The sequence below is a fragment of the Pangasianodon hypophthalmus genome, chromosome 14, assembly GCF_027358585.1.
Source record: "Pangasianodon hypophthalmus isolate fPanHyp1 chromosome 14, fPanHyp1.pri, whole genome shotgun sequence".
NCBI classification, from domain to species: Eukaryota; Metazoa; Chordata; class Actinopteri; order Siluriformes; family Pangasiidae; genus Pangasianodon; species Pangasianodon hypophthalmus.
Genome location: NC_069723.1, coordinates 9,600,190 through 9,624,372, shown reverse-complemented (window position 1 = coordinate 9,624,372; position 24,183 = coordinate 9,600,190). Strand labels below are relative to the sequence as shown.

General features: G+C 38.1%; 3 protein-coding genes across 6 annotated transcripts in view; 2 read left to right on the top strand and 1 right to left on the bottom strand.

Annotated features, from left to right (window-relative positions):
• kmt2a (lysine (K)-specific methyltransferase 2A) overlaps positions 1-5,138 on the top strand; it is a 44,064-nt gene extending 38,926 nt beyond the window's left edge. For all 4 annotated transcript variants that reach the window (XM_053239559.1, XM_026924786.3, XM_026924784.3 and 1 more), the window contains one exon: positions 669-5,138. In XM_053239559.1, coding sequence (XP_053095534.1) covers positions 669-944 — 276 coding nt within the window. In that variant the 3' untranslated portion in view covers positions 945-5,138. The remainder of the gene's footprint in view (positions 1-668) is intronic.
• A 2,355-nt stretch (positions 5,139-7,493) lies between these two features.
• On the top strand, positions 7,494-11,177 carry c1qtnf5 (C1q and TNF related 5). Its single transcript, XM_026923914.3, has 3 exons — positions 7,494-7,680; positions 8,806-9,041; positions 10,108-11,177. The coding sequence occupies exons 2-3, from the start codon at positions 8,816-8,818 to the stop codon at positions 10,626-10,628; spliced, it is 747 nt and encodes a 248-aa protein (XP_026779715.1). The 5' UTR covers positions 7,494-7,680; positions 8,806-8,815; the 3' UTR covers positions 10,629-11,177.
• A 3,389-nt stretch (positions 11,178-14,566) lies between these two features.
• rnf26 (ring finger protein 26) lies at positions 14,567-17,607 on the bottom strand. Its single transcript, XM_026923913.3, has one exon. The coding sequence runs from the start codon at positions 16,932-16,934 to the stop codon at positions 15,612-15,614; it is 1,323 nt and encodes a 440-aa protein (XP_026779714.2). The 5' UTR covers positions 16,935-17,607; the 3' UTR covers positions 14,567-15,611.
• Between the last annotated feature and the right edge of the window lie 6,576 nt (positions 17,608-24,183).

Genomic DNA, 24,183 nt, shown 5'->3' with positions numbered 1-24,183 from the left:
CAGCTGCTAATATGAGACTGTGTTCGGTATCAGAGTTGCCGGTTTTGGCAAAATTTCCAGCCCAACTGCATCCAAAAACCGCACAAAAAGACCTGAAACAAGCCCAAAAATATTTGGTTATTGGAAAAAAACAGAGAGGACATATTTTTCTTCTGTTTCTCAGGCTTTGCATGAGAAACAAGGTCACGCTTTTTTCTTTCTCACCCAAATTTGGTCACCTGCCAATTCCTACCCCTCAGCCAGCTCTCTCCTGTCATATGACAACCATCACCTGGAGAGAGTGAAATCTAACACTTGCTTCCTCTGAGACACATGAAGCTAGCCGGCAACATCTCTTCATACTACTGCTCGTGCTTTGTCACAGGAAGAGTAACACTCTTGGTGGAAAATGACATCTGCCCTGTTCTACATACATGAGCTCACAGACACTCATGGCTGGCTAGTGTCACTGTGATTGACAGGGAGAGCTACCATACAATTTCGCCAACACAGAGATCATATCGATACGTGTATCATATCGAGACACCACCATTTTGTATTGAAAATTTGTGTATCGGTACACCCCTGATAACAGCCTGAAGCTGAAATGGATCTAACTGGGATTATATGTCATGGACTTGAATGGTAATGTGGTTCTTAAACTTTTTTTTTTTTTTTTTTTTAACCAGGGAATTGGCTGCTACATGTTTCGCATCGATGACTATGAGGTGGTAGATGCCACCATGCATGGCAACTCAGCTCGTTTCATCAACCACTCCTGTGAGCCCAACTGCTACTCCCGTGTGGTCAATATCGATGGGCAAAAGCACATAGTCATTTTTGCATTGCGGAAAATCTACAGGGGCGAAGAGCTCACATATGACTACAAGTTCCCCATCGAGGAACCAGGCAATAAGCTGCCTTGCAACTGTGGGGCCAAAAAGTGTCGCAAGTTCCTTAATTAACACCTCTCCCTTTCTTACTTTTAACTGAACCCGGTCCTTCCAAACAAAACTGTGTTTTGTCAGTGTGTGTATTTTGAATAATATGGTTATTTATTGAAACAGGCTCAGGTTTTCAGAGGGATTATGGCACTGTGCCTCAAGTTGATTCAGGAAAGGTTTCAAGAGCAATGTCATAATGAATAAAAGGAGAAAAGGACTTCTTCAGTGGAGCTCTCCCTTATCCTCCCAAAACAGGCCAGTCAAAGATAAGCAGTCTGCTTGTTATTGAATTGTGTGCCCTATCTTTAGCCCAAATCTTCATTGCAAATTCTAAATGTGTAATATTGAGTCTCATCTGCCCATGCCTATGGAATGTGGGGGGGGTAAAAAAAAGTATGATGGAATTGCCACATTGTTTTATTTGACACCAAAGTGCAATTTTTCTAAGGGAACGGTACACTGTCTTTTTAGATAGAAGAATTGTGAGGGGTCCATTGTTTTGTTTTGTTTTTGTTTTGCTTTGATATTTTTATTTTTTTTGTCCTTAACCTACCGTCAAATCTCCCTTTCTGAATGTACATCAAAGCCTTTTCCTTGTGGTGATGTGGTCTATGTGTATATGAGCCCTTGGACCGATGGATAGAGAACGCTAGAGGGAGCTCTTTGTTCCCTGTGATGGACATTTGCAGGTTTTTATCCGAGCAGGGGTAGGAAAAAAAAACAAGTGTACCTGAACTGTTTAAGAAGTAATAACCCCTGGAGGTATCATTGGAGGCTGGATGTGCTGAGATCCTGGTGGACTGACAGCCAAGGGACTAAAGAAATTTAATGGGTGGGTGGGATTGCTTAATTTTACTTAATCAATTTTTATAGTAACTTGGACTGATAATGTTTGTAATGAGGAAATTTAGTATGTGCATGTTTTAAGGCCTGTAGCTGGTAGTATTTACTCAAAAAAAAAAAAACTCAACAGCATCCAAATGTTTTCTCAAGAAGGATGAGTCATTTTAAAATTTTGTTTTTCCTATTTCTGTTGTTGTAGATAGGTAAATGTCATTATTTCCTTTCATATGTAAATAATATGTATATTTTTCTATATAAAAAATACTGAAAAGCACTCACTAGTGAATAGCACTTATTGATATTTATATTTTTAATAAAATATTGTATTTATTTTACCAACATTTTGTAGTAGATAGTGGTTTACAACACTAATGCTTGTCATTATTTTTTTATAGTGTACTTTTTTTAAACAGTTTGGCTTTTTTCTTCCTTATTCTCTTTTTTCTATTCCAAAGACTGAAAGCCGTAGTTGTTCCCATAGTGTGCAGTCCACCAGTAGCTCTCATTGCCGATCCAAGTTAGTCACAAACATTTCAGATGATAGTATATAATTAGTGTAGGCTGTAAAGCATTTAGTTATAAGTGCTCATCTGTTGAAATGGCATGTCTCCTCCAATGGCAGCCTTAATATCACACACACAAATACCAACCTTCCCTTAAAGCCCGCTCTTTGCTGTTTCTCAAGCAAAGGACAAGTTTATGGGGGGAAACGATGAATAGTAAAAATGCTTGAAATCATTTTACATTTAAGCAACTGCAAAGTTTACTCCATCTATTTTATTATTGTAAAAAAAAAAAATATTTTCATAGATACGAGTATACCCGAAGGAATCTGCCACGGAGGTTAGCCCATGAAAACTTTCTTCTAAAGCACTATATTTGGAGGAATAGAGGAAAACTCATTCTCCCTGTTTTGTGCACTGAACATCAGTCTTCTTCCCAGCTTGACACATGTTGCCTTGGCACTGCATGGAGGCTCTAGCTAGCCATTTAAAGCACACAAATGTGCTTGTTTTGTATGTTTTATTCCTTTTTCTCAACAGTTTTAGCCCTCTATGTCACCCCTTAGGGCAACATCTTATTTCCTTCACAATAAATTGATTTTGTGATGGAACTTCCCATGGATGTCTGTCCTGTACATTTTTTTAATAGCAAGGGTGTGGTGCCTTCTTTTACAATTGTTTTGTCCATCTGTTAATTTTTGAATGAATCCAATCATTTGTCATGGCTGATATGAGACCTGATAAAAGACAGACATAGTGAGGAGCATTCTCTCCTTAGGGCAGAGACATATCTCGGGAGAATACTGCAAGACTTGTAATGCATGCTCTTCTAAAGGTCTTAATAATTGTGAAAGTATTACACTTTGAGCAAAACAATTTCTTGTGGATGCAAACTGATTTATGCTTACACTGTTGTCTTTTTGACAGTCAGAACTGAGTTTTATAAAAGGGATAATGTGAGATAGAGCTTATTGATGTTGCAGAAAGCCTAGGGGATGTGTACATACCTCCAGACAAAGCTCACTCAATTGCTGTGGTGTGCACCTCTGGCTCTTGTTTTCAGAATGAGCCACTAAAAGGCCAGTTTATGTGTAGCATTGTCTTATTGCCTCATGTGAACTCTAATATCTTTTAAGGCAGTTGCAGATTCCTCAAGCCTTATTTCCAGATTGACAACACAATGGAATATTAATTATGCTTTATATAGTTCTTAATTGGCTGCTTTTTCAGATTACGTTTTCTGGATTTGTGGGTTTGATGGTGTTGCCGCAGATTCTTGCTGGGAGCTTCTTGCCATGCTCCTTGCAATGTGGGTCTTGTCATCGATTCAGGTATTCGAGTTCCTCTAAGTCCGGCTCTCTGGATGCGGCACAGGGCCGGGCTGAACTCTGCAGCTAGGCCTTCGTTGAATGTATTATTTGAATTTACGATTGATCTTTTATCATAGTAACTTTTTTTAATGATTGTTCCAATGTGAAAGGCAGGGACGTTACAGAAGAGCTTTATGTTTCATTTTAGTCGGTGAGGATTGTACAGCAACGGTGATCTTTGTACAGAACTTGCATCTGTCGATCTGATTATGATTTTACTAATCCTAAGGGCTTTGTTAATGACTATTTTATCCATAAAACTAGTTTCATTGCAACTTCAGATGCTCCACAACCCAGTGAAATATGGTGTTCAGTCAGTGTTTGAGAAGCTACCAGGTTCCTCGACTTTATTCTTCCACGCCACACCAGTGGTACCACACCTTCTCCTGTACTTGCTCCTTAGTATATATGTATACATATTCTTACACACATAATGAATATATTCTACCTAAACATATGTATGGATAGTAAATTGTACTTCAATATTCACAATATCTACACAGTATATGGAATGGACAGACAAATGTAGTTACAGTAGCAAACAACAGTTTCATAATGGTTAATAGCAATGTTCAGTGTAATCTATAATGACTTTGTGTTACAGATACAGTTTAGATTAATGTGCAGCATTTTAAATATTGACATTATGTATTGTTTTTCTGTGCCTGTGTATGCTCTGTGACGAGCATTGCAGTTATGATCTTAGGACTTGTTTTCTCCTTTTTTTGGGGCGGGGGGGATAATAGGTTGAAAGATGATATTTATACAATGAAACAAAGTAAATGTAAGATGTGGTTGTAAAGTTTTTGAGGTTAGCCATTTGTTTCAATGCTGTAGTTTTGATTTTACTCTTTGTACATTTTCACATACTTTGTGGTTGTCAAGAAAACAGCAAACAAAAATCCTATCTTTCACCTGACCATGTTTCCCATACTTCTTTCTCCTGTCTGAAATTCAGTTAAATATTTTATGTCGTGTTTTGTAATAAGTAACAGTAATGAGTATATTATTTATTTGTGCAACTTTGAAGCATCTGTATATGCAGGTAAAGGGTCCTGTAATGCCCCTGATGGAATAATGATGAAAGTGCACATCATTTGGTAGGACCCTACAGTGCTATATTATCATTTATTAAACATTGGCTTTGTTTTGTGCTCAAAAAATTGACCTTGAAAAAAGAGAGCCTGTGCTTGTCTACTTTTTCAGGCACTGATGATCTTTTTTTTTTTTTTTTCTTCTATTAACACTTCCTTATTCTCTTTAGCTCTCGGAGTGTTCCGTGTTTGTTAATGCTTATTTTCTTTTGCTCTCGAGTTCCCAAACAGTGTTCAAAGAAATGAAGGAAAGACCATTGACAAACCACAAATTACTTAAGAACGAATGTATGAGGAAAAAATGTACATAACTGTAAAAAGCAAAATTTCTAATCATGTTTATTTTCTATGCACTTTTTTTATTTAAGTGATAGTTTAAATAATAAACATGTCTTGTTTACTCAACGTGGCTTCATTTTTGATGTACTTTAATACAGTTTTTTGTAGTACTGTTATTGTGTCTAGTTGGGCAAGAAGCTGACTTTAAAAGTAAGAGCAAGAAATTCAGTGTTAAATAAAGTTCCCGATAGTCATGCACAGGGGTGGAAAATACTTCACTAAGTGTACTTTTTGTTACTGTACTTCAGTACTACACTATAGGACCAAAAGTATGTGGACACCTAGCCATCACATCCATATGTGGGCTTTCCACAAACTGTTGCCACAATGTTGGAAGCACACAATTGTCTGTTGTCTTTGTGTGCTGCAGTGTTACGATACCTCTCACTGGAAGTAATGGGCCTAACCTACCCCAACATGTTCCAACATGATAATGCCCCTTTGTCAAGGTTGGAGTGGAAGAACTCAAGTGATCTGCACAGAGCCCTGGCCTCAGCCCCACTGAACACCTTTGGGATAAAGTGGAATGCAGACTGCACCCCAGACCTCATCCAATATGATTGCCTGACCTCGCTAATGCTCTTGTGGGTGAATGAGCACAAATCCCCACAGCCATGCTCCAAAATCTAATGGAAAGCCTTCCCAGAAGAGTGGAGGCTGTTGACAAATGGACCAGCTCCATATAAATGCCCATGGTTTTGGAAAGGGATTTTCAACAAGCACCTGTGGTTGTGATGGTCAGGTGTCCACATACTTTTGGCCATATAGTGTATTTTAGAAGATTTGTACTTTATTCAAGTATTATTGAAAATCTGTAACTGTACTCTTGAGTAAGTTTCCAAGAGGGGGAAAAAAATGTACTTTGTACTCTGTATATTTTTCCATTTTGATCTTTGAAGCATTTGTTAAACATTTCAAATGCCATGAGATTTTTTTTATTCCTGACTGATACAGGATGAAATGACCTCTTTGCCTCCCACGTAAAAGTCAAATATTGGCCTTTAAATTTGACCAAATCTCAGTTGAGTTACAGGAGCATTCCAGCATAGAACTAGAATTTAATATTATTTGTCATGGTAAGTAGTGTTCTGTTGCATGGTATTGTATCACTCAGTGTCAGTGTTTTAACAGAATTCATGATTTTGTATTGTTGTCCTATTATCACACATCTATGTACTGTAACTACAATACCCAGCATGCAATAAGTAAATACAAGTAATTCAACCTTTGGGAATCCCTACTGTGATGAACCAATCCAGACCCTTGACTGAGACACGTCACTCTGCTGTCAGTCATGCCTCCTGGCTGCAGACGAGTATAGTGATTTTTAAGAGCAAGCCAGAATAATTTTTTTTGTAAAATGTTATTATTATTATGTTACTGAATCGGACACCTTTCCAAGCCAACAGAAGAATGTTTTAGTTACAGGAAATTAGCAGGGATAATTGGTTCAGGAGCTCAGTCTTTGCTGTGACCACTTCATCTCAGCTATGTAGCTACCATAATATGACCCAATCATATCAGTGACGTTGGCGTGCTAGCTAAGAATTTAACAGGCTTAGCTTGCTAGTTAGTTACCTTGCTTAATTTATATTACTGTAACAAACTTGCATAGCTTGCCTAAAATCTACATCAAGAAACTAGCTAGAAACTAGCTTAGTTGCACATCTACAGTATTCAGGTGAGATTATCCTGAAACACTTGGGCATAAACTGTTTTTGTGTTGACCTGCCATCCCATTCAGGTTGTACTCCTGATGAATGAGTGGATGTTTTTAGGAAGTGCAAATCTTTAGAGTATCCATGTGGGAGCACATATTGTCCTACATGAAGGAGCATTTTCAGTGCACTTTAATAACAGCATGCTGAGATTCACTTCAAGGAGTGTTAAAGTTTTCACGTTGACTTGTGTTCCATGTTCCCACATGGGAAGTGGATTTAAGTTATTCTTTGTGTTAACTATGGGTAAACAATTACTGTAAGCTTCTCAGTTCATATAGGCATGTATCAAAGGGACCGACCCACGTCCCAGCAACACATCTTTAGAGTAACAACTGTGAGCCAGACATTAAAGACAAGGAAAGATTGTTTTGGCAGTTTAAGACGGTAATAACAGAGACAGGCCTTTTACAGTAAACAAGCAGGCTTAAATATTTCCATGACTGATGAGAAATGGGGAAATAATTTGGCTCAAATCACTTCTGTTGCATATGTCTCCTGTCTCCTCTTGTCCCAGTAACCACAGTGCTCTGATCCTCTGTGCTTTCATTCTTTAATAATTAATCATACAGTTTCAGATAATCAGACTCTTCTCCACTCTAGTTCACAGAGTTTATAGATCATTGTTCTCGTCTCTCCTATTCCTTTGGACACACATTTTATCTCCAACTCTCTCTCTCTCTCTCTCTCTCTCTCTCTCGCTCTCTCGCTCCTTGTCTCCTACCCTCCCTCTTTCTCTAATTGGCTTGCATTCCCATTTCCTCTTTCAAGCGTCAGAGTGCTCACTTTTTCCCAGGCTCCGTAGTCTGGGATACAAAAGTTTCTCTCTACTGTTTTCGTTTCAATCTGCTCAGAAACTGTCACTTCTATGAAGTTCTGAAGAATTAATGGTAAGTTAGTTCTTATTTGTATTGTTTTATTTGCAGGTATTTGACACAGTGGCAGATGTGTTAATGACTCAACTACCTACAAAAAAGCTTTTTAAGAGTGGGCCAGTTTTACATGCACCCATGCTTTTTGAACTATGGTTCATGCAGACTTAAGTCTGACTGATCATCTATCATTAGTAATTTGAAAAAAATAAAAAGGAGAAAGAACTGAGCAGTGCTTCACAATCTTTCATAATCTGTACTCTACTGCACCAGGAACGTTAATACAGTGCAGGTATACCAATTGACCAATGGTCTAGTGCACTGACATGCTATAGACTTGATGTGAATTTGGTTCTGAGTGGTTCTTGCTCTTGGCAGTGCAGCAATTCCCAAACACTATTCCTACTGTGTTTTGACAAGGGTTTAACAGGAATATACACAAATACTGTCCCTTGAAATAGCATTATAATAACTTTTACTGGAAACAAACACTCAGAAACAGAAGTGCTGCCTAGCTGTTTTTCTTAAAATATAGATTTTTGTGCTTGCGTGGTCTTGTCTGCATTCTGAGGCATGCTTTGATGGTCTGTGTTCTGTTAATGTGAGTCAGCACTTTCCTTAGTTTTACTTAAACCAGCTGTTCGAACAGCAGAAGTCATGCAGAGTACCCCACTGATTTACAGTCAGGGGTGAAGTCTCAAAAGTGTGCAGCCTGGGGCAGTATCATGAAAATCCACCAATCACTGAATACTTTGTACTTTTGCTCACGATGCATTTTTAGTACCTGATTGTGGAGTGATTTCTGGGACTCTGTACACTTCACTGCTTGCTAGAGACATAAATCACTGTGCTACTTCATTCCTGTGAGGGAGGATATGAAAATACACAGGGTTGTTATTGTTTCAATTTTTTGTGTGCTTTCTGCATTTACACTTTAAGCCAAGCTCATACTTCAAGCATTATGGAGCATCATCAAATTTCCCCTGGCATGCTTTTTCTAATGAATTGGAAATAATATTTTGCTACTCAAGTGCTGTGCTTTTCATATCATCAGTGAATGACTTCCAAGTCTGTCTTAACTAACTATGAATATTGTGCAAAAGCAGTCTTTCTCATGCTCATTTAGTGTATCTCTATTAACAGACTCAAAGAAATGACACCTCTCCAGTCCTGGGCCCTCTCCCTCCTTCTTGTTTTGCTGGCACACTATTCAAATCCACTTGAGGATAATAAGATTCACAGTCTGTGTATGGGCAGCCCAGGTACCCCTGGTTCTCCAGGGTTGCATGGCAGGCCAGGACAACCAGGCAGAGATGGCAGAGATGGGCGAGATGCACCACTGGGGGAGAAAGGGCAAAGGGGAGATCGTGGAGAGCCTGGTATATATTTGCTTAATGTCAAATGTCAAAACAATGAGCTAAGTAATTAATAATAATAATAATAATAATAATAATAACAGCAACAACAACAATAATATTAAGTAATAGTGGTTTGTAATAAGTTGTATTCCTGCCTCATGGTCAAGTGTTCCTAGGATAAGCTGTTGAATCAGTGCAACCCTAACCAGGCTAAAATGGGTAATGTAGATGAATGAATGATAACATTAATAATAGTTGTTGTACATTATAGCACATACTGTAAATAATAACAATAATGATTCATAATTAATCTGAAAGTAATATCACATTAAATCGATATATAATTTTATTATGAATAAAGGACATTTATGAATAATTCTTAAACATTATATTTACATTTATTGATTTGGCTGATGCACATATATATATATATATATATATATATATATATATATATATATATATATATATATATATATATATAAAGTGACTTATTACTGAAACAGGATACAATAGAGCAATCAGGGTTTAAAGTCCTTGCTCAAAGACCCAACAGTGGTATGGTACCATCTAGCACTATAAATGGTCAGAAAGTGTTCCAAGTAAAATCTCTTTAGAAAGCTAAAACCATTAAAAAAAATTTTTTTTAAATAATGAGAAAAAAAAAACTCACCATATTTGTCTATAGTTAATGCTGAAGTAAATTGATGAGGTGTTCTGTGACTCTGTGACAGGAGGGGCCTGATGAATACTGAGCTGTAGTTCCGTATAATTGAAGTGAATAGAATTGAATGCATCCAATAGTCCAATGCTGGCTCACTTCATCTGGAACACATACAATCATGGAATTGACCCAAAATTGAAAGGCCACAATCACTGGTTGCTGTTTGAGCCATTCTTGGCTCCGATACCAAATACCATTAAAACCTTAAATATTGCTGTTTACCATTGAGTCACAATACACTTATCATTGCCATAACTAGCCATTATGTGCCTACGACAATATTTGGCCGGGAATTTTCTTCTATCTGGGATTAACTTGAGCTCAGAAAGCCAAGACGTCTCTCATTGTGTTAATATCTCACAGGTGAGCCAGGCGTGAGGGGCCTGACCGGAGACAGAGGTGATCCAGGAGAGAAAGGTGAGAGGGGACCCTCAGGAGAGTGTGCTGTGGCTCCTAAGTCAGCATTCAGTGCCAAGTTGTCTGAATCCCACACCATGCCATTAGCAGTAGGGGATGCAGTGCGCTTTGACAAAATCATCTTGAATGAGCAGGGCGATTACAACGCAGAGACTGGACGCTTCACATGCAGGGTGCCAGGTGTTTACTATTTTGCCGTCCATGCCACCGTGTACCGCTCCAGCCTACAGTTTGACCTTATGAAGAATGGACACGCCATGGGCTCCTACTTCCAGATGTTTGGCAACTGGTCCAAGCCAGCCTCATTGTCAGGAGGCACTCTGCTGCACCTGATTCCTGGCGATCAGGTGTGGGTGCAGATGGCTCTGGGCGAGTATACAGGCTTTTACTCTAGCCCGAAGACAGACAGCACCTTCATTGGCTTCCTGGTGTACTCTGATTGGAAAAACTCTGCTGTTTTTGCTTAGATTTAAGGTACATACTACTTCTGGCTTTCACCCAAAAATGCTCAAATACTCAAAGCACTACAAAGATTTTTTTCACATTTGTATTTATTCTTTGTAAGCAAATTATAAGTGCTGGAAGATTTTCATTCCATGATGTGATACAAACTAGTGTCTTGAAGGTTGTGAGGGAATCTGCAAAGCAAAACAGATATACACACTTGCTAACAAGAACTTACCACTTGCACAGTTTTTTCTTACGCATTGTATTGCAACAGTTATAGACAAACGCCAGTGATCTTTTTAATGTCTTTTTCAAATAGACAATACACACAGCCTCACATGGCCATTATGTAATTGTCGGTAAATAAAGTATTACATAAAAGACTGGTAGCTTTTGTGTATAATATTTCTGTCACTGAAAGCAAAAAATCTGCACAACAATATAAACTGATGCAAAAATATCATTATTTTGGTTTTACTATGGATTCATTTATTCTTCTACCAATTAAAAAAGCAATAGCAGAGCACCTTTAAATTCTGACTTAAATAAAGTTAATCTTTGAGATTGAATGCATTCTCTTTAATTTATTTTTAGTTTTAGAAATTCCTCATTGAACTCCATATTGATTTAAAGGAACCGGGTGCTTCTTTAAGGCGAGCTGCGTGTTGCTTTGGTTGTAAGCCCAAACTGGGAACGGAGGCGCGTTCATGCCAAGTCACAGATGTTCCTTGGTTTAATGACATCACCGAAGGCCATTATTAAAACCCTTTTACAGGCAAGGCTGTAACATTACTGCTTTACACTCCTGTATGCCCGCCTTCCAACCTCACAAAGCCACCCAAACACATACACACACACACACCATCCCCTTCCTTCTCTGTTTGAACTGCTGGCATGGGCAAGTATGGAACATTTTTTGACACTTTTTTTCTAGAGCGATGCAAGGAATAAGAAGTTCATTTCCATGAGGTCAAGGCCCATGAATGCTTTAACCCGTTGAGATTATAGCTCATCAGTTATAGCAGACATTACATTCTTTAAACAGTCTGACAGTGTCTGACATCAGACTCTAACTCCCATATACTCATCACGAATCATTCTTGGATCTGTCCGAATGTTGATTCTCAGTCATGACACTGTGGGTGGGGTCACAGCTAGAGAATTAAATAATGAGGTTACAGTATGTCTGCTCTGTTTTGTATAAAAATATTTTCTTATAAAATATTATTATTAATATTAATTGCAGTAAAGATTACTTTACTTTATGTGACTGTAATTTTATTAAGCTATGAAACACTACTTAGATCCCGGCATCATTTTATCACTTTAACATTGTCCTGGAATATTCATTTCTTCCTTGGCCTTGTGGCTGCTGAGTCTAAAAAAAGCCCATGTTCTAATACTTTTGATATTTTCACTGATTACGTCACATTAGAGATCACTTGCAGCACAAGGCAGAGGTGAGCACATTAAAACAGCAGATTTTTACATTAATTTTTGCCATAGAGAAATATTTTAGTTATTTATAGGTGACATCTCTGAAATGGCATATTTTCATTTGAAAAAAAAAAAAAATTCTGACCACATGTAACACTTAGAAACTAGTACATGCATTTATAACCTCTGGACTATTGCAAGTTTGTATTGACTGCAAAATCCTTATGAGGACAAAAAAGCTGTAAATAGTTTATGTCCAGCATATCTTGCAGATTTTTTTATGCATTATAGCCCCTCTCGAACAACAGGGCTACTGTTAATCCTGAGAATTCCTTTGAAAAACAAATACAGGATTCAGAAACAGAAAGTTTATCCCCTTTTGTTAAAAAAAAAATCAAAAATCAAAAGTAAAAAATCCACTATACTGAACGGTTCTGCTGTGTCCTTTTGTGTAATTTGTACTTTGATTAGACAATGTGTGCTCACTATCAACTTTTAGTTTCTCCTCCAAATGCATTTTAGGGAAAACCAATGATAGAGTAAATATTCCACTTGGTTCACGTTCATTACACCTGTAACACAACTGCGGGTGACGTATAACGGAAGCATCACCGAAGCAAGCTGGATGGAGATCAAATCTCGGGGACTTGTCACTGATGGGCTCGCTTCATATCATTCTGTGTGCTTTGCTAAAGACCGCTGGTGATGCTGTTGTACTAGGTTTCACAAAAATTCAAAATAATCCCCTTTAAAAAATTTGTTAACCACAAATAAAATGATGTGGATGCTAAAAAAAGAAATATTATATTAACCTTTAAAAGACGGGGGCTACGCCATTGATGCGAGCCACCCCGGTTGTCAGCAATGCTGTCATATTGCCAAGCAAAACAAGGAGGAAGCATAAACTAAGTATCTGCCTACTCTTGGTTATTGTTGGTCTGTTCATGTCATAAAACATCATGGGTGTCAGCACGTCTGAGCGGTTTCAGAGCAACTGACAAAATGTATTTAATCAAGGTACATGCGATCACTCTGTAAAAAACAGATTGTGGAGATTTTTTTAATCATACACAATCTAAAATTGTCATAACATCCACTCCCATATTATACCCTGTACATGTGTCTGGATGAATGGCTAATTCAGTTGTTTTTCTGACACCCTGCACTAAGCGTATGTGCTCATCAATAAAAATAGACAATTGTCCCTGTCCATCTGCCTCTGTTACACAAACTAGGGTTGTGTCTCAAAAAATAAAAAAAAAACCTTATGTACTATTCTAGACTTTTAGAGTACTAACACTATAACCCACTTTCCTATTACAGTTTGTTTTTGAATTTTAAAGTCTGATGCAGCCTTCAATTCTACCGAAAGGTCTGTTTTGTATACCAGTTTTCAGGATTTTTAGATTAGTAAATACTTTTGAATTTAAGGGCAGAGCTTTCAATTTGAAACACAGCTCATGACAACAATCAGAACGACAGCGGAAAGTTTTCAGAGAGACAAAGCTCGTTATTTAACATCACTGTGCATGAAATTGCTAAACATTTTACAGTTCGATCTGGAAATCTCCAGTTGTACATAAGGTGCACAGGTGAGTGTGCGAACAATATTCCTTTTGTTTTTAGTCACTTATGTTGCACACATTTATGCTACTAACATCATAAACTCTTCAAATGTTTCAGTAGTCCTAAATTATAAATCTGGATTAAAAAAATATTTGGGTGGTCAAAGGTTGGACAAAGGTCAAAGATGGTTGTAGAAAATTCCTAATGCCTATTTGGGGTTGTTTGCCTAAAAAGGTTTGGGAACTCATGGTATAAGCACAAGTAGCAGCAGGGCAGAAGCACAGTGGTCTTAGTACTATCCTGGCAGATAGTACTACCCTTATGTTTGAGACTGTTGAAATTTGTCTCCTATTAAATGCCATTGTAACTGTTAGCAATGTTGCCCTGTGACATCAGCGTAACAAACAACTGCTAACTTCTCACGAGAATAATGAAAATACAGCACTAACCAACAAAGTTGCAACAGGATCTCAAAGCACATCAGAAATATTTCAATATTTAATATTTTATCATAATGTGTTTCAGGGTGGAGAGCCTTTAAGGCTCTCAATTATGAAAAAGCTTCCCCACCATGATATCCAGTGGTAAATATGCCATAGATATTTCAAAACAGTACAAGCGTAACAACCATATGAAATAAAACACACAGTCAGCAATTTCAGCAGATATTATTTAGTGACCTCCATTCTGACTCTTTCTGAACATTTGCTCATACAAACTTGGCTGTTTTGTTAACATAGGATGCTACATCAGCCTGATCAGACTAGCTTTTTTAAAAGCAACATTTAAAGTAATGATCAGTTTGAACACAGCATAACGTGTCACTTTATTAAGCATATTATTATTTAAAGTCTTTCTGTGCTGGCCCCAGTCTCCATCACAATCATTTGCACACACTTCTAATGAAGAAATCTGCATAAACAAACCTGAACTGGATTAAAAAAAATGATAGAGCACAGTTTAACTTGCTGTATTTGGTTAATGTCTGTTTGGTTACTGTGCCCAAAACAACACAATGCAGTGAATAACACTCAACAATGACAGCAATAATACTGTAGCTTGTATAAACACACAACATTTGTGTTAAAGCTTGTGATATTACCCTGATTATGTGCTGTTTCAGATTTAAATAGTAAATATGGAGCATTTTTTTTTTTTTGTATAACTGCCGAAAAAAATGATTTGCTCATAATTTGGTTCAGGATTGATTTTGTCAAGACTCATTTGCTTAACAGTGTTTAATTCTTTCATCAGAAATATGGTTCTTAAAACTTATCTACTTATCGTCTAATAAAATAACATGAAAGATTTTGGATTTCTGATGTTTGAATTTCATATCGCACCAATCAATAGCAGTTATCCAAGGACACAGATTAACACTAAATCAAGACATCAATGTTTAAAGTGGATTAACAAAACAGCTTGGATATCAACTATTTTTAACATCAGACCCTACAAATGGCTTCCAGAAATAGTAAAACAATATGTGCAGCAACAGCACTCAGAGCAAATCAATAAACCATTTCAACAAATGGAATTTGTAGAAAGTGATTTGCAATTCGAGGAGTCAGGCAATAACAAGTCATTCACATTATAAGGCTAGAGTACTGCATCACAAATATATGCCTAATAACAGCTCACGTTTAGGCCACTGGATAGTGCATACACTGGTTTGGATTGCAGTAAAATGATATAATCTTTGCAGTTCTTACTCCAAGTAAAACTTACAATCATGTATTCAACACTCCAGTATAAAATTTAGTGTGCATCAATACAAAAGGGACATACAAAAGGGCTGTGTCATAGTTACAAGCCTCAACATGTGTATGTGTATAAAAGGGAATGTTCATGTGTATTTACAATCAACATTAGCAAAAGATTCAGCACAGTGGAATGGACAACAGAATTTGCACAGCCTTACTGACTAACGCAGCTCACAATGGGAAAACAGCCGTGCTTTGTTAACCTGAGATTCATCAACATATCAATTAAACAGTTCTTCAGAGATATACGTCCATGGTCTGGAGGATCATGCGGCGACACAGAGGGCAGTTGTGCTGGTAGATGGGTTGGCGCAGCAAGATGTTGGTACAGTGTCTGCATAAGCACAAGTGGCGGCAGGGCAGAAGCACAACAGTCTTGGTGCTGTCCTGGCATATCACACACTTCTTTCTCTCCTCCTGCTCCTGAAGAAGTGTGAGCAGGTTCTCAGCAGCAGGGGCTTTGCAGCTGTCCTCAGACGCCATTTTCTGCAGTGGTCTGCGAGAGCTGCAACTAGGGTGCGTCTGGTCCAGGGGTTCAGGAGCTGGTTGCACTGCCTGGGGTTCGTCTACAGCATCGTCGTCCCTCGTTTCTGCTCTTCCAGGCATGTCGGTAGGGTCTTGCTCAGTGTTGACTTCCTGAACCGTCCCTTCTCCTGTTCTGAGAGTCCCCCTTCCTGCAAACGTCATCCAAAGACCAAGACGACTGGGCACCCAGGCTACACCCTGCCACAAGTGTCTTTCCAGCAAGTACAACCACTGTCGTGTTCTCTGGAGCCGCTGCAGAGCGGGCGCTGTGTTAACATAGTCAATGATTCGCTGAACTCCTCTCTGACACAGAGCAGGATTCAGGTAGACGATGGCACTTATGATTAGGGCTCCGGTCAGCAGCAGCCCATAGGAGTTTAGCAAGAAGACACTGATCAAGAGGTGTCCTAGAGAACTCACAAACTCCACGGCTAGTCTGCATGGCGTCCAGAGTAGAAGCGAGGTCCCCACCAGGGTGCTGTAGAAGAAGGTAAGGACAGTCAAGGCCAGCTCAAGAGCTTTCTGGAAAGGGCCGGCTACAGCTTCGACCATGCCGAGCAGCAAAGCGTACAGGTTCTGTGTTCCTATAAGCAGAAGATTGATGATGGTGTTGATAAAGTAAAGCAAAAGGCTAAACACAATGCCGCAGCCCTCGCAGATCTGCCGCAGAAAGCCTTGTCCTGAGAGCAGGCCACGATGCAGAAGCTCTTTGGTGCGCAGCAGTACATGCGTGGACAGGTAGCCCATCATTTTACAGCTTTCAAGCAATCCTCCAAGTAGCTGCATCCAGCCTCCGATCACATTGTGGGTCACAGCAGTCATGCCGTCCATCATGGTGATCACGTAGAACAGAGAGAGATCCACACATTTCAACAGTGAATTAGTGAGCAGCATGGGAAAACTGCTGATCAGGTGGATGAGCGCTGCAAACAACCGAACTAGAGAGTTGACAATCATGAAATTTATGTCCAGAAGCAGGCAAATGAGGTCAATGCACTTTCCAAGAGCACTGAAGACAAAGTGAAGCAAACCCATATTATGATCTCCTCAATGATAACTGCAAGTCAGTTCACTTCTCTCGATTTAAATCAGTTCTAAATCATCCTTGTTGTGTAATTGGACATTTCTGGTCTCCACTACAAGAACATAATGATCAGAAGTGTGATAGCTTCCATCAAGCCAAAGGTCAGCTACAAAACCAGAGCTAACCAGCAACAGCAAACTTCCAGACTCGGTATCATGGCTATCTGAGGAAGTTCAACGCAGCGTGTTACTCCTAAAATGTCTTCGAACAATGTAATTCAGAGAAACCAGGTTTATACCGATAACTGCTGATTAATCAGGTGCCGGTAGAGATTTAAAATTTAAAACAAGCTGCTTTCTACGACGCATACATGCGCAAACCAGCGGCCGGATGTTTACGTTTGAACAGGCATACATTGCTAACACTCGTTAGCCAGCTAGTTAAACAAGTCCAAAGCGTTAAGGCTCCTTTTTGCTGCCTTGTTTCCAATGCACTCTACAGTGAGCAGGAAACGCCTTTTTTTATCAAACCAAGCAACGGAACAGCAATATACTTGTACATCGATTCAGACTGTTCAGTTTTCATTTAACCATCAACTGCCTGCTATCACAAAACGCCATGCTGGTTTCGAGCGTTAGCGTGCACCAAGTCTGCGCTAATATTGCGCAAAATCCGGTGTAAATATTGCAAGGAATTGTGGGTAACGTGTGTCTGACGTCACACGAGCAGAGACCATTGTTTATTTAATATGGAGTTCAATTTCTCAAAATTAGGAGATTTAAGTGTATTTGTTACTGTAGTAGTAATAGTAGTATTAGGTTTTTTTGTTTTTTTTTTGCAAATCACAAACACTCATAAAACAGTCAGAAACAGAAATACACTATATGTTAAATAAAACACATGTATTTGGGTGAAAATGTCGGTCATTTGCAAATTAATGATGTACACAGACATTTTCTTCATGCTGGTCAAAGTGATAATTAAGTTAGGGAAATTTTTTATCAATATTATAAACGCATGGTCGCTGTGTAATCAACTAATCATGCCTTGGCGAGGTTTTAAAATGCGCCACTAGAGGGCGTCTCACCCCCTTCCAAACACTGATGTAAAGCAACAAAGCAAAAAAGGCTTTCAAATGTGTTATCTCTACTCAAAACAAACTTTTGCATCCGAATCATTCTCTCTCTCTCTCTCTCTCTCTCTCTCTCTCTCTCTCTGTGTGCGTGTGTGTGTGAGAGAGAGAGAGAGAGAGAGAGAGACTTTGTGAGGTGATATCGTTTTTGTAAAAGTGTTTTCTTTGTGAGGAAAAGCTAAATCTCATTGTGGGGAAATATAATGCTTCCTGTTTGGGTCTAGCCACAGCACCTTATCTAAATCTAAACCTTTTCATTCCACTCCAACAGGAGCCACACCTAATTCCACACATTAAATTAACTGATCTTGGTCTTCAAATGAATATTTCTGAATCTCCTCTTGGGTGGAATAAAAACCTGCAGCCAAACCCTTTGTGGTTAAGATTATGGATAAGACCCCTGCTGTATTCATACTCAGTATCCATTATTCATATCATTTTTGACACATCATTCTATAGATTTATTTTTCCACAGTCAATTTTTTAATGTATTGTGCATAAATAAATAAATAAATAGATAAATAAATAAATAAATAGTTTTAAAAAAGTATTAATTAATATATTTTTTAATTGATGTGAGTCATAATAATTAAGCTAATAATTAAAACCAATAACGGTTGACTTTTTAAGTATAAAATTTTTCTCCAACTTTTTCAGCTAACTAACACTTTAAAATTAAATCTTCAACTTTGTCTAATCTTTGTCTCATCCCTCATGTCCTTGTTGACTCTAATGCAACGTTTTCCTTCTGGGACCCAAAAGAAAACCATCAAAAGAGGATTACAGTTAAACATGCTTTAGGTTTTGGTTTCCTTTAAGAATAATTTTCTTTAAGTATTTACTTATTTATTAACAGTATATTAAGATTTACAGTATATTAAGATCCTACCTTAATGTATAAACAGAAATTATATAACGGATTTTTTTTTTAAGTAAAAGAACATAATACTCATAGAAAAAGTGTTTTGAGGGAGAAAACTACTTTGTTTTTTAGACTAAACATCAGAGGCAAAGAAAATGTGATCTGCGTGTGAGTTGTCTCCTTTCTGCTTTTTTCTAAATCTATTATAGTCAGTCTGTACAATACAGATCCCCAGGTTTTCATAAGAAATCACAATATTCAGACCTCCAAAATATGTAATAAAGTATCAAAATGCTCTTTAAAGAACCTGGAAAATTGTTTTCTATGGCATCCCACTAGAGAACCTTTTCTGGCACCAAAGTTTTAAAGAGTACGTGGGAGTAAGAGTGGTAACTTTTTTTTTTAATGAAAAATAAAATATATGTGCATTTAAATATGTATATAATTATATATTTAATATTACAATCAAATAATGTTCCATAGAGTTTGTGTCTTTTTGCAGTGCTCTCCATAAATATTCACCCCCTTCGATCTTTTCCAAGTTTTCTAGTGTTACAACCTGGAATTGAAGAATCGAAAAGGATTTAATTGGGATTATATGTGAAGAATCTATACAAAATAGCCTATAATAGTGAAGAGAATCTATATTGTTTGCAAAATTATTCATAATTTTATACTTACATTGTTGGTGTCTCAAAAAAAAAAAAAACATGGAAAAATGTTCTCTGGTCTGAGGGAAAAAAAGTGCTACTTTTGGCAGAAACCCAAGACTGCTCATTACCTTGAGAACACCATCCCCACAGTGAAGCATGATGATGGTAGCATCATGTTGTGGAGATGAGCTCAGCAGGGGTTGGGAAACTGGTCGGAGTTGAGGGCAAGATGGATGGAGCCAAATACAGGGCAATCCTAGAAGAAAACCTATTCCAGTCTGCAAGAGACTTGAAAATTGCAGTTCACCAATGGTCTCCATGCAATCTGATAGAGCTTGAGCAATTTTGCCAAAAAATATCAGGATCCAGTGGGCGTGTGAATACAACAAATGTCTTCTTTTCTGCTTAAAATACTAATTTCCCCCTTTGTGCTGTGTCATGAATTCTTTCAATGTTATCTGCATACACTTTCCTTATATGTACAAGTTAAGTAAAGTGTTTAGTTGCCTGTAATGATACAGGCCTTTTCAAGATAAACACATTATTTGTGTTTAACATGGTTAAGATTGGAAATGCACAAATGCTTCGTTGAGAATACAGATTAGATAAAGTTAATCGTTACACTGTGTTTTGACGAAGAACAGGTTTCAGGTGAATATGTGGTTAGATAGCCCATTCACTGGAAGAATGTGTAAATGGGTTGGATTGTTATACTGTGTTGTGATAAAGACCATGTTTTTGTTGAAGAACAAGATTTTGCTTCTCTTTGACATTGTTCCAGGGGTAGCCTTTGTTTTGGAAATGGGAAGGGGGTGGTCGGCTGTCATCAGGTGATTACACTAGGTGAAGGCTGTGCACTTCATATCTATTCACTGGATGCATGCAAATAGCTCTGCTTTGTCTCTCTTGCCTAGGGACAGTATTTAATTTTAGCCTTTTATTTATCCGTTTGACTGAAGTTACGAAAAGGCTCTCAAACATTTGTATACCTAAGGTGATGAAAAGGCTACAGCCACAATAGATGATGGATGTTTTCACAAGATTTCTGAACATATTCGAAACAAGTGTTTACAGTTTTATGTAGTTTGAAATCATTTTTAAGTGCAAACAAACATAACACATTTTATTATTATTATTATTATTATTATTATTATTATTATTTTACATATTATCATAGTTGAGTTAGTCCTTAAAACAACACTATGAAATAGTCTGAAATCAGAGTGAGTAAAGCTGATGAAATTTGCACAAATATCAGATCATGTCACAACCACCCGCATTTTCCAATTTACTCTTCAGGTTCCAGAGTGTTAATACACCTTTGTGTCACAATAAAAAAATGCTTTGCTCCTTCAGAGATTAGACCTGGAGCAGTGGAAAAAGCCCATATTCAGAGAGGCTATAGGTGCTCATGGACCAAGTGTCTATAGTTAGACCAAGTGTCCATTTCAGTTCCAGGTTGTAACACTACAAAAGTTCTCAGGGGGTTGAATACTTGTGCAAGGCACTGTCCAGAATATCACAATGAAATATTGTTCTTACACAAATAGTTTAATAGAGGCACCTTTTAGAAATTGGTATTGTGCAAAAATGTGTGCTTTGCATGTGTATCACCTATATAACTTTCTAAGTAGCACTCAAGTCTGTAATTATTATGCCAGTAATTAGGTTCTTCCGGTATCTGACTTATATATAGTTTTGTTGAAATTATCTTTGTGTCCTTTGTTTGTATTCTTAATTTTGACCTACTGTAGCTCAGGTGTCTTATACTGTATATATAAGATGTTGAACCACTTGTTCAACAATATAAGAAGAACTAATATTGACCAAAATCTAGATGTAAATGGAAGTGTTTAGAGTAAATCTGTTATGTAGAAGCTTCTGTGGGAAAACGCAAACTGTCAACAGAAGAAACTACTGGTGTGCAGTCTGGTGTCAGCTCTGGCTTTGACCTCACATACCACTTAAACCCACGCAGTCAAGCCAAGAACAGCACATGTGAACATGGAAAAGCCTGATATGGAGACAGCCAAAATAAAGAAAATATTGATATGTTGACACTTGTATTCCCATGGGCTGATATTTTGGTCTGTGAAAATTTGCCTTCTCAAGGACATTTCTTTTATCTTGGTATTCTTCGTAAACTTGTGCGCTACACAGAGGAAATGTTGCTTCTTGATGATCAGAAACTTGTTCGGATCAAATTAACAAACACATTTGTTTTGCAGCAGTGTTAAAAAATGAATCATCAAATATGTATAAGCCTTGACGTGATGTCAGATCCTTTTATAGTTATGTGTGAATTTAGAAAATCGCCATGGAAACAGTCTCATGAAGATTTTGGTGTTGATGCAAGAGACCCATTGCCAGTCTCGTTCTTGTAAGGATGCCTTGTGTAAATGGGAACTTAAATGTCTTTGCCCTGGTGCCCCTGAGCCCCCTCACTCTGGGAGAGACACTCACAGCCACCACTCTTGTGCTTTACGCACAATAGCCTCTTCTCATTCGCACAGATGACTCCAATATGCCTTGGGTTCAGAATGGAAAGAATGACTTACTTCCTATTTCCTTCCTAAGCTGTCCTAAGAACATGAGGAAGGGTCTTTCCACCAGTCAAAAAAGGGCGAGATAAGAAACATGCACAGTTGCCAGACATCAGTCCCTGATGGGGAAAATCCATAAGAAAGGAGCATTTAGGAGCATGAGGACATCATGAGGGATGGTTAAAATGTATATTTGAAATTTGATCTTGAGTAAATGGCATACTTCAGTTCTAAAATAATCATTAATAGAGGAGACATGAGAGGACATAAAACTATTTGCTGCTATAGGCCCGTAGCTATATAGCCTAGTAAAATTATGATGTCATGATTGTAGTTCGACTACCTGCTGCTATCTTACCTGAGTTTTGCTTACACAAAATCTTAGAACCACATGACTATCACTGAATTCAAAATCGTACACACACTGGAAAAAACTTACACAATCAATGACAAGTTATAGACCCATTTCTCAAAAACAAACAAATCTATACTGTATGTCTAACTGCCATGAAGACCCAATAAAATAATGGGTCAAAAAGAAGTCCAATTAGGAAAGCAATAAAATTTGGATTTAAGATAAAGGTCCCATAAAACTCAGCACATTTGAATCACTTTGAATCACATGTGGTAATGAGAGAGAGAGAGAAAAAAATCTCACCTGTGTAAACACCATTCACTATAATTATCCAGTCAGTTTTCCTTATTGTCTCAATTACACAGCCACATGTTGGCTCTGGGAAAAAAAAACAATGGAACAAGTAAGACCATAGAAGGAAAAGGAAAGAGGCAAAGGAAGAAACAGAGCATGGCTCATAGGATGAGAAAGACAGAGAAATGAAATAAGAGCTATTCTTGTTGATGCTGTAATCATCCATGCCATGAACCTGAGGGAAGCCGGGCAATGAATGCAGCCAGTCTTGAGTCTATGTCTGGAAGACCGACATTTTTTCCTGTAGGACTTGAGGGAACATTATGGGAGGGACAAACCAGATGTTTACCCAAGATCAAGAGGCTAGTGGCCTTTTCCATAGGCCATGGCATAAAAATGGGAAAGTTACGTATGTAAGCATGGCTTGTCAACTGACTAGAAGACTCCCAGGGCAGCTTCCATCAGAACTAGTGGAGTTTTCCCATTTATTCATTTCCTTGCTGAGTACCAATAGCAAATTCTTCAACTCATGGCCATGACCTCACATGGGTAGCTTATAAAAGGTCCTTCCTATGTCACACCCATACTTAAGCCATTCTTGTCAACCCGAGTGACCCAGGTGGCCTGGTAGTAACCATGCTATGTGACCTTCCATTTTATTTCCTTTTGTTCTGGAAGACCAAAACAGTTTCACTTGGAAATAGTGGATGCTGTATATCAAAGTCATCATGAGCATTGGTGACACACTCTGATGAATCACCTCTGCAGACAATAGCTACAGACTTTACAGGCCACAAAGGTCCTATTCTGAATTTCTGCAGGAATTTGCAGACTTCCTCTTGGATATAGTTATTTCAGGAAAAATATCAGTAGTCATTGGAGAGGTCAATATTCATTTTGATAACCCACAAGTCCCTCTGAGAGCAGGGTTGGTGCCTATTTTAGACTCAGTAGGTGTCAGTCAGAGTGTCTTACAATTGTATAAGTATTCACCATCCTTGAAATTGTCCACATTTTTGTAGCATTCCAAACTGGAATTGAAATGGACCTAACTGAGATTTTTACCGTTTCATTTACACAGTGACAGCTGGGATATTTCTCTATCAGCTTTGCACATCTGGATCCTGGTATTTTTGCCCATTCCTCTTGGCAAAATTGCTCAAGGTCTATCAGACTAGATGGAGACCTTGGGCGAAATCCTGCCACAGATTCTCAATCAGATTGAGGTCTGGGGTTTGGCTGGGACACTGTAACACATTCAGGGTCTTGGTTTTGAACCATCCCAATGTAGCATGGACAGCTAAACAGTATTTGGCTAAGTTAGCTAGCCAGATAATGTTTTTTCTTTCTATACTGTTGATTACTGAGGTGGTGTTCAGTTCAACATAGCTCAATTGGTTCGTTAACGTAATTGTTCAAAA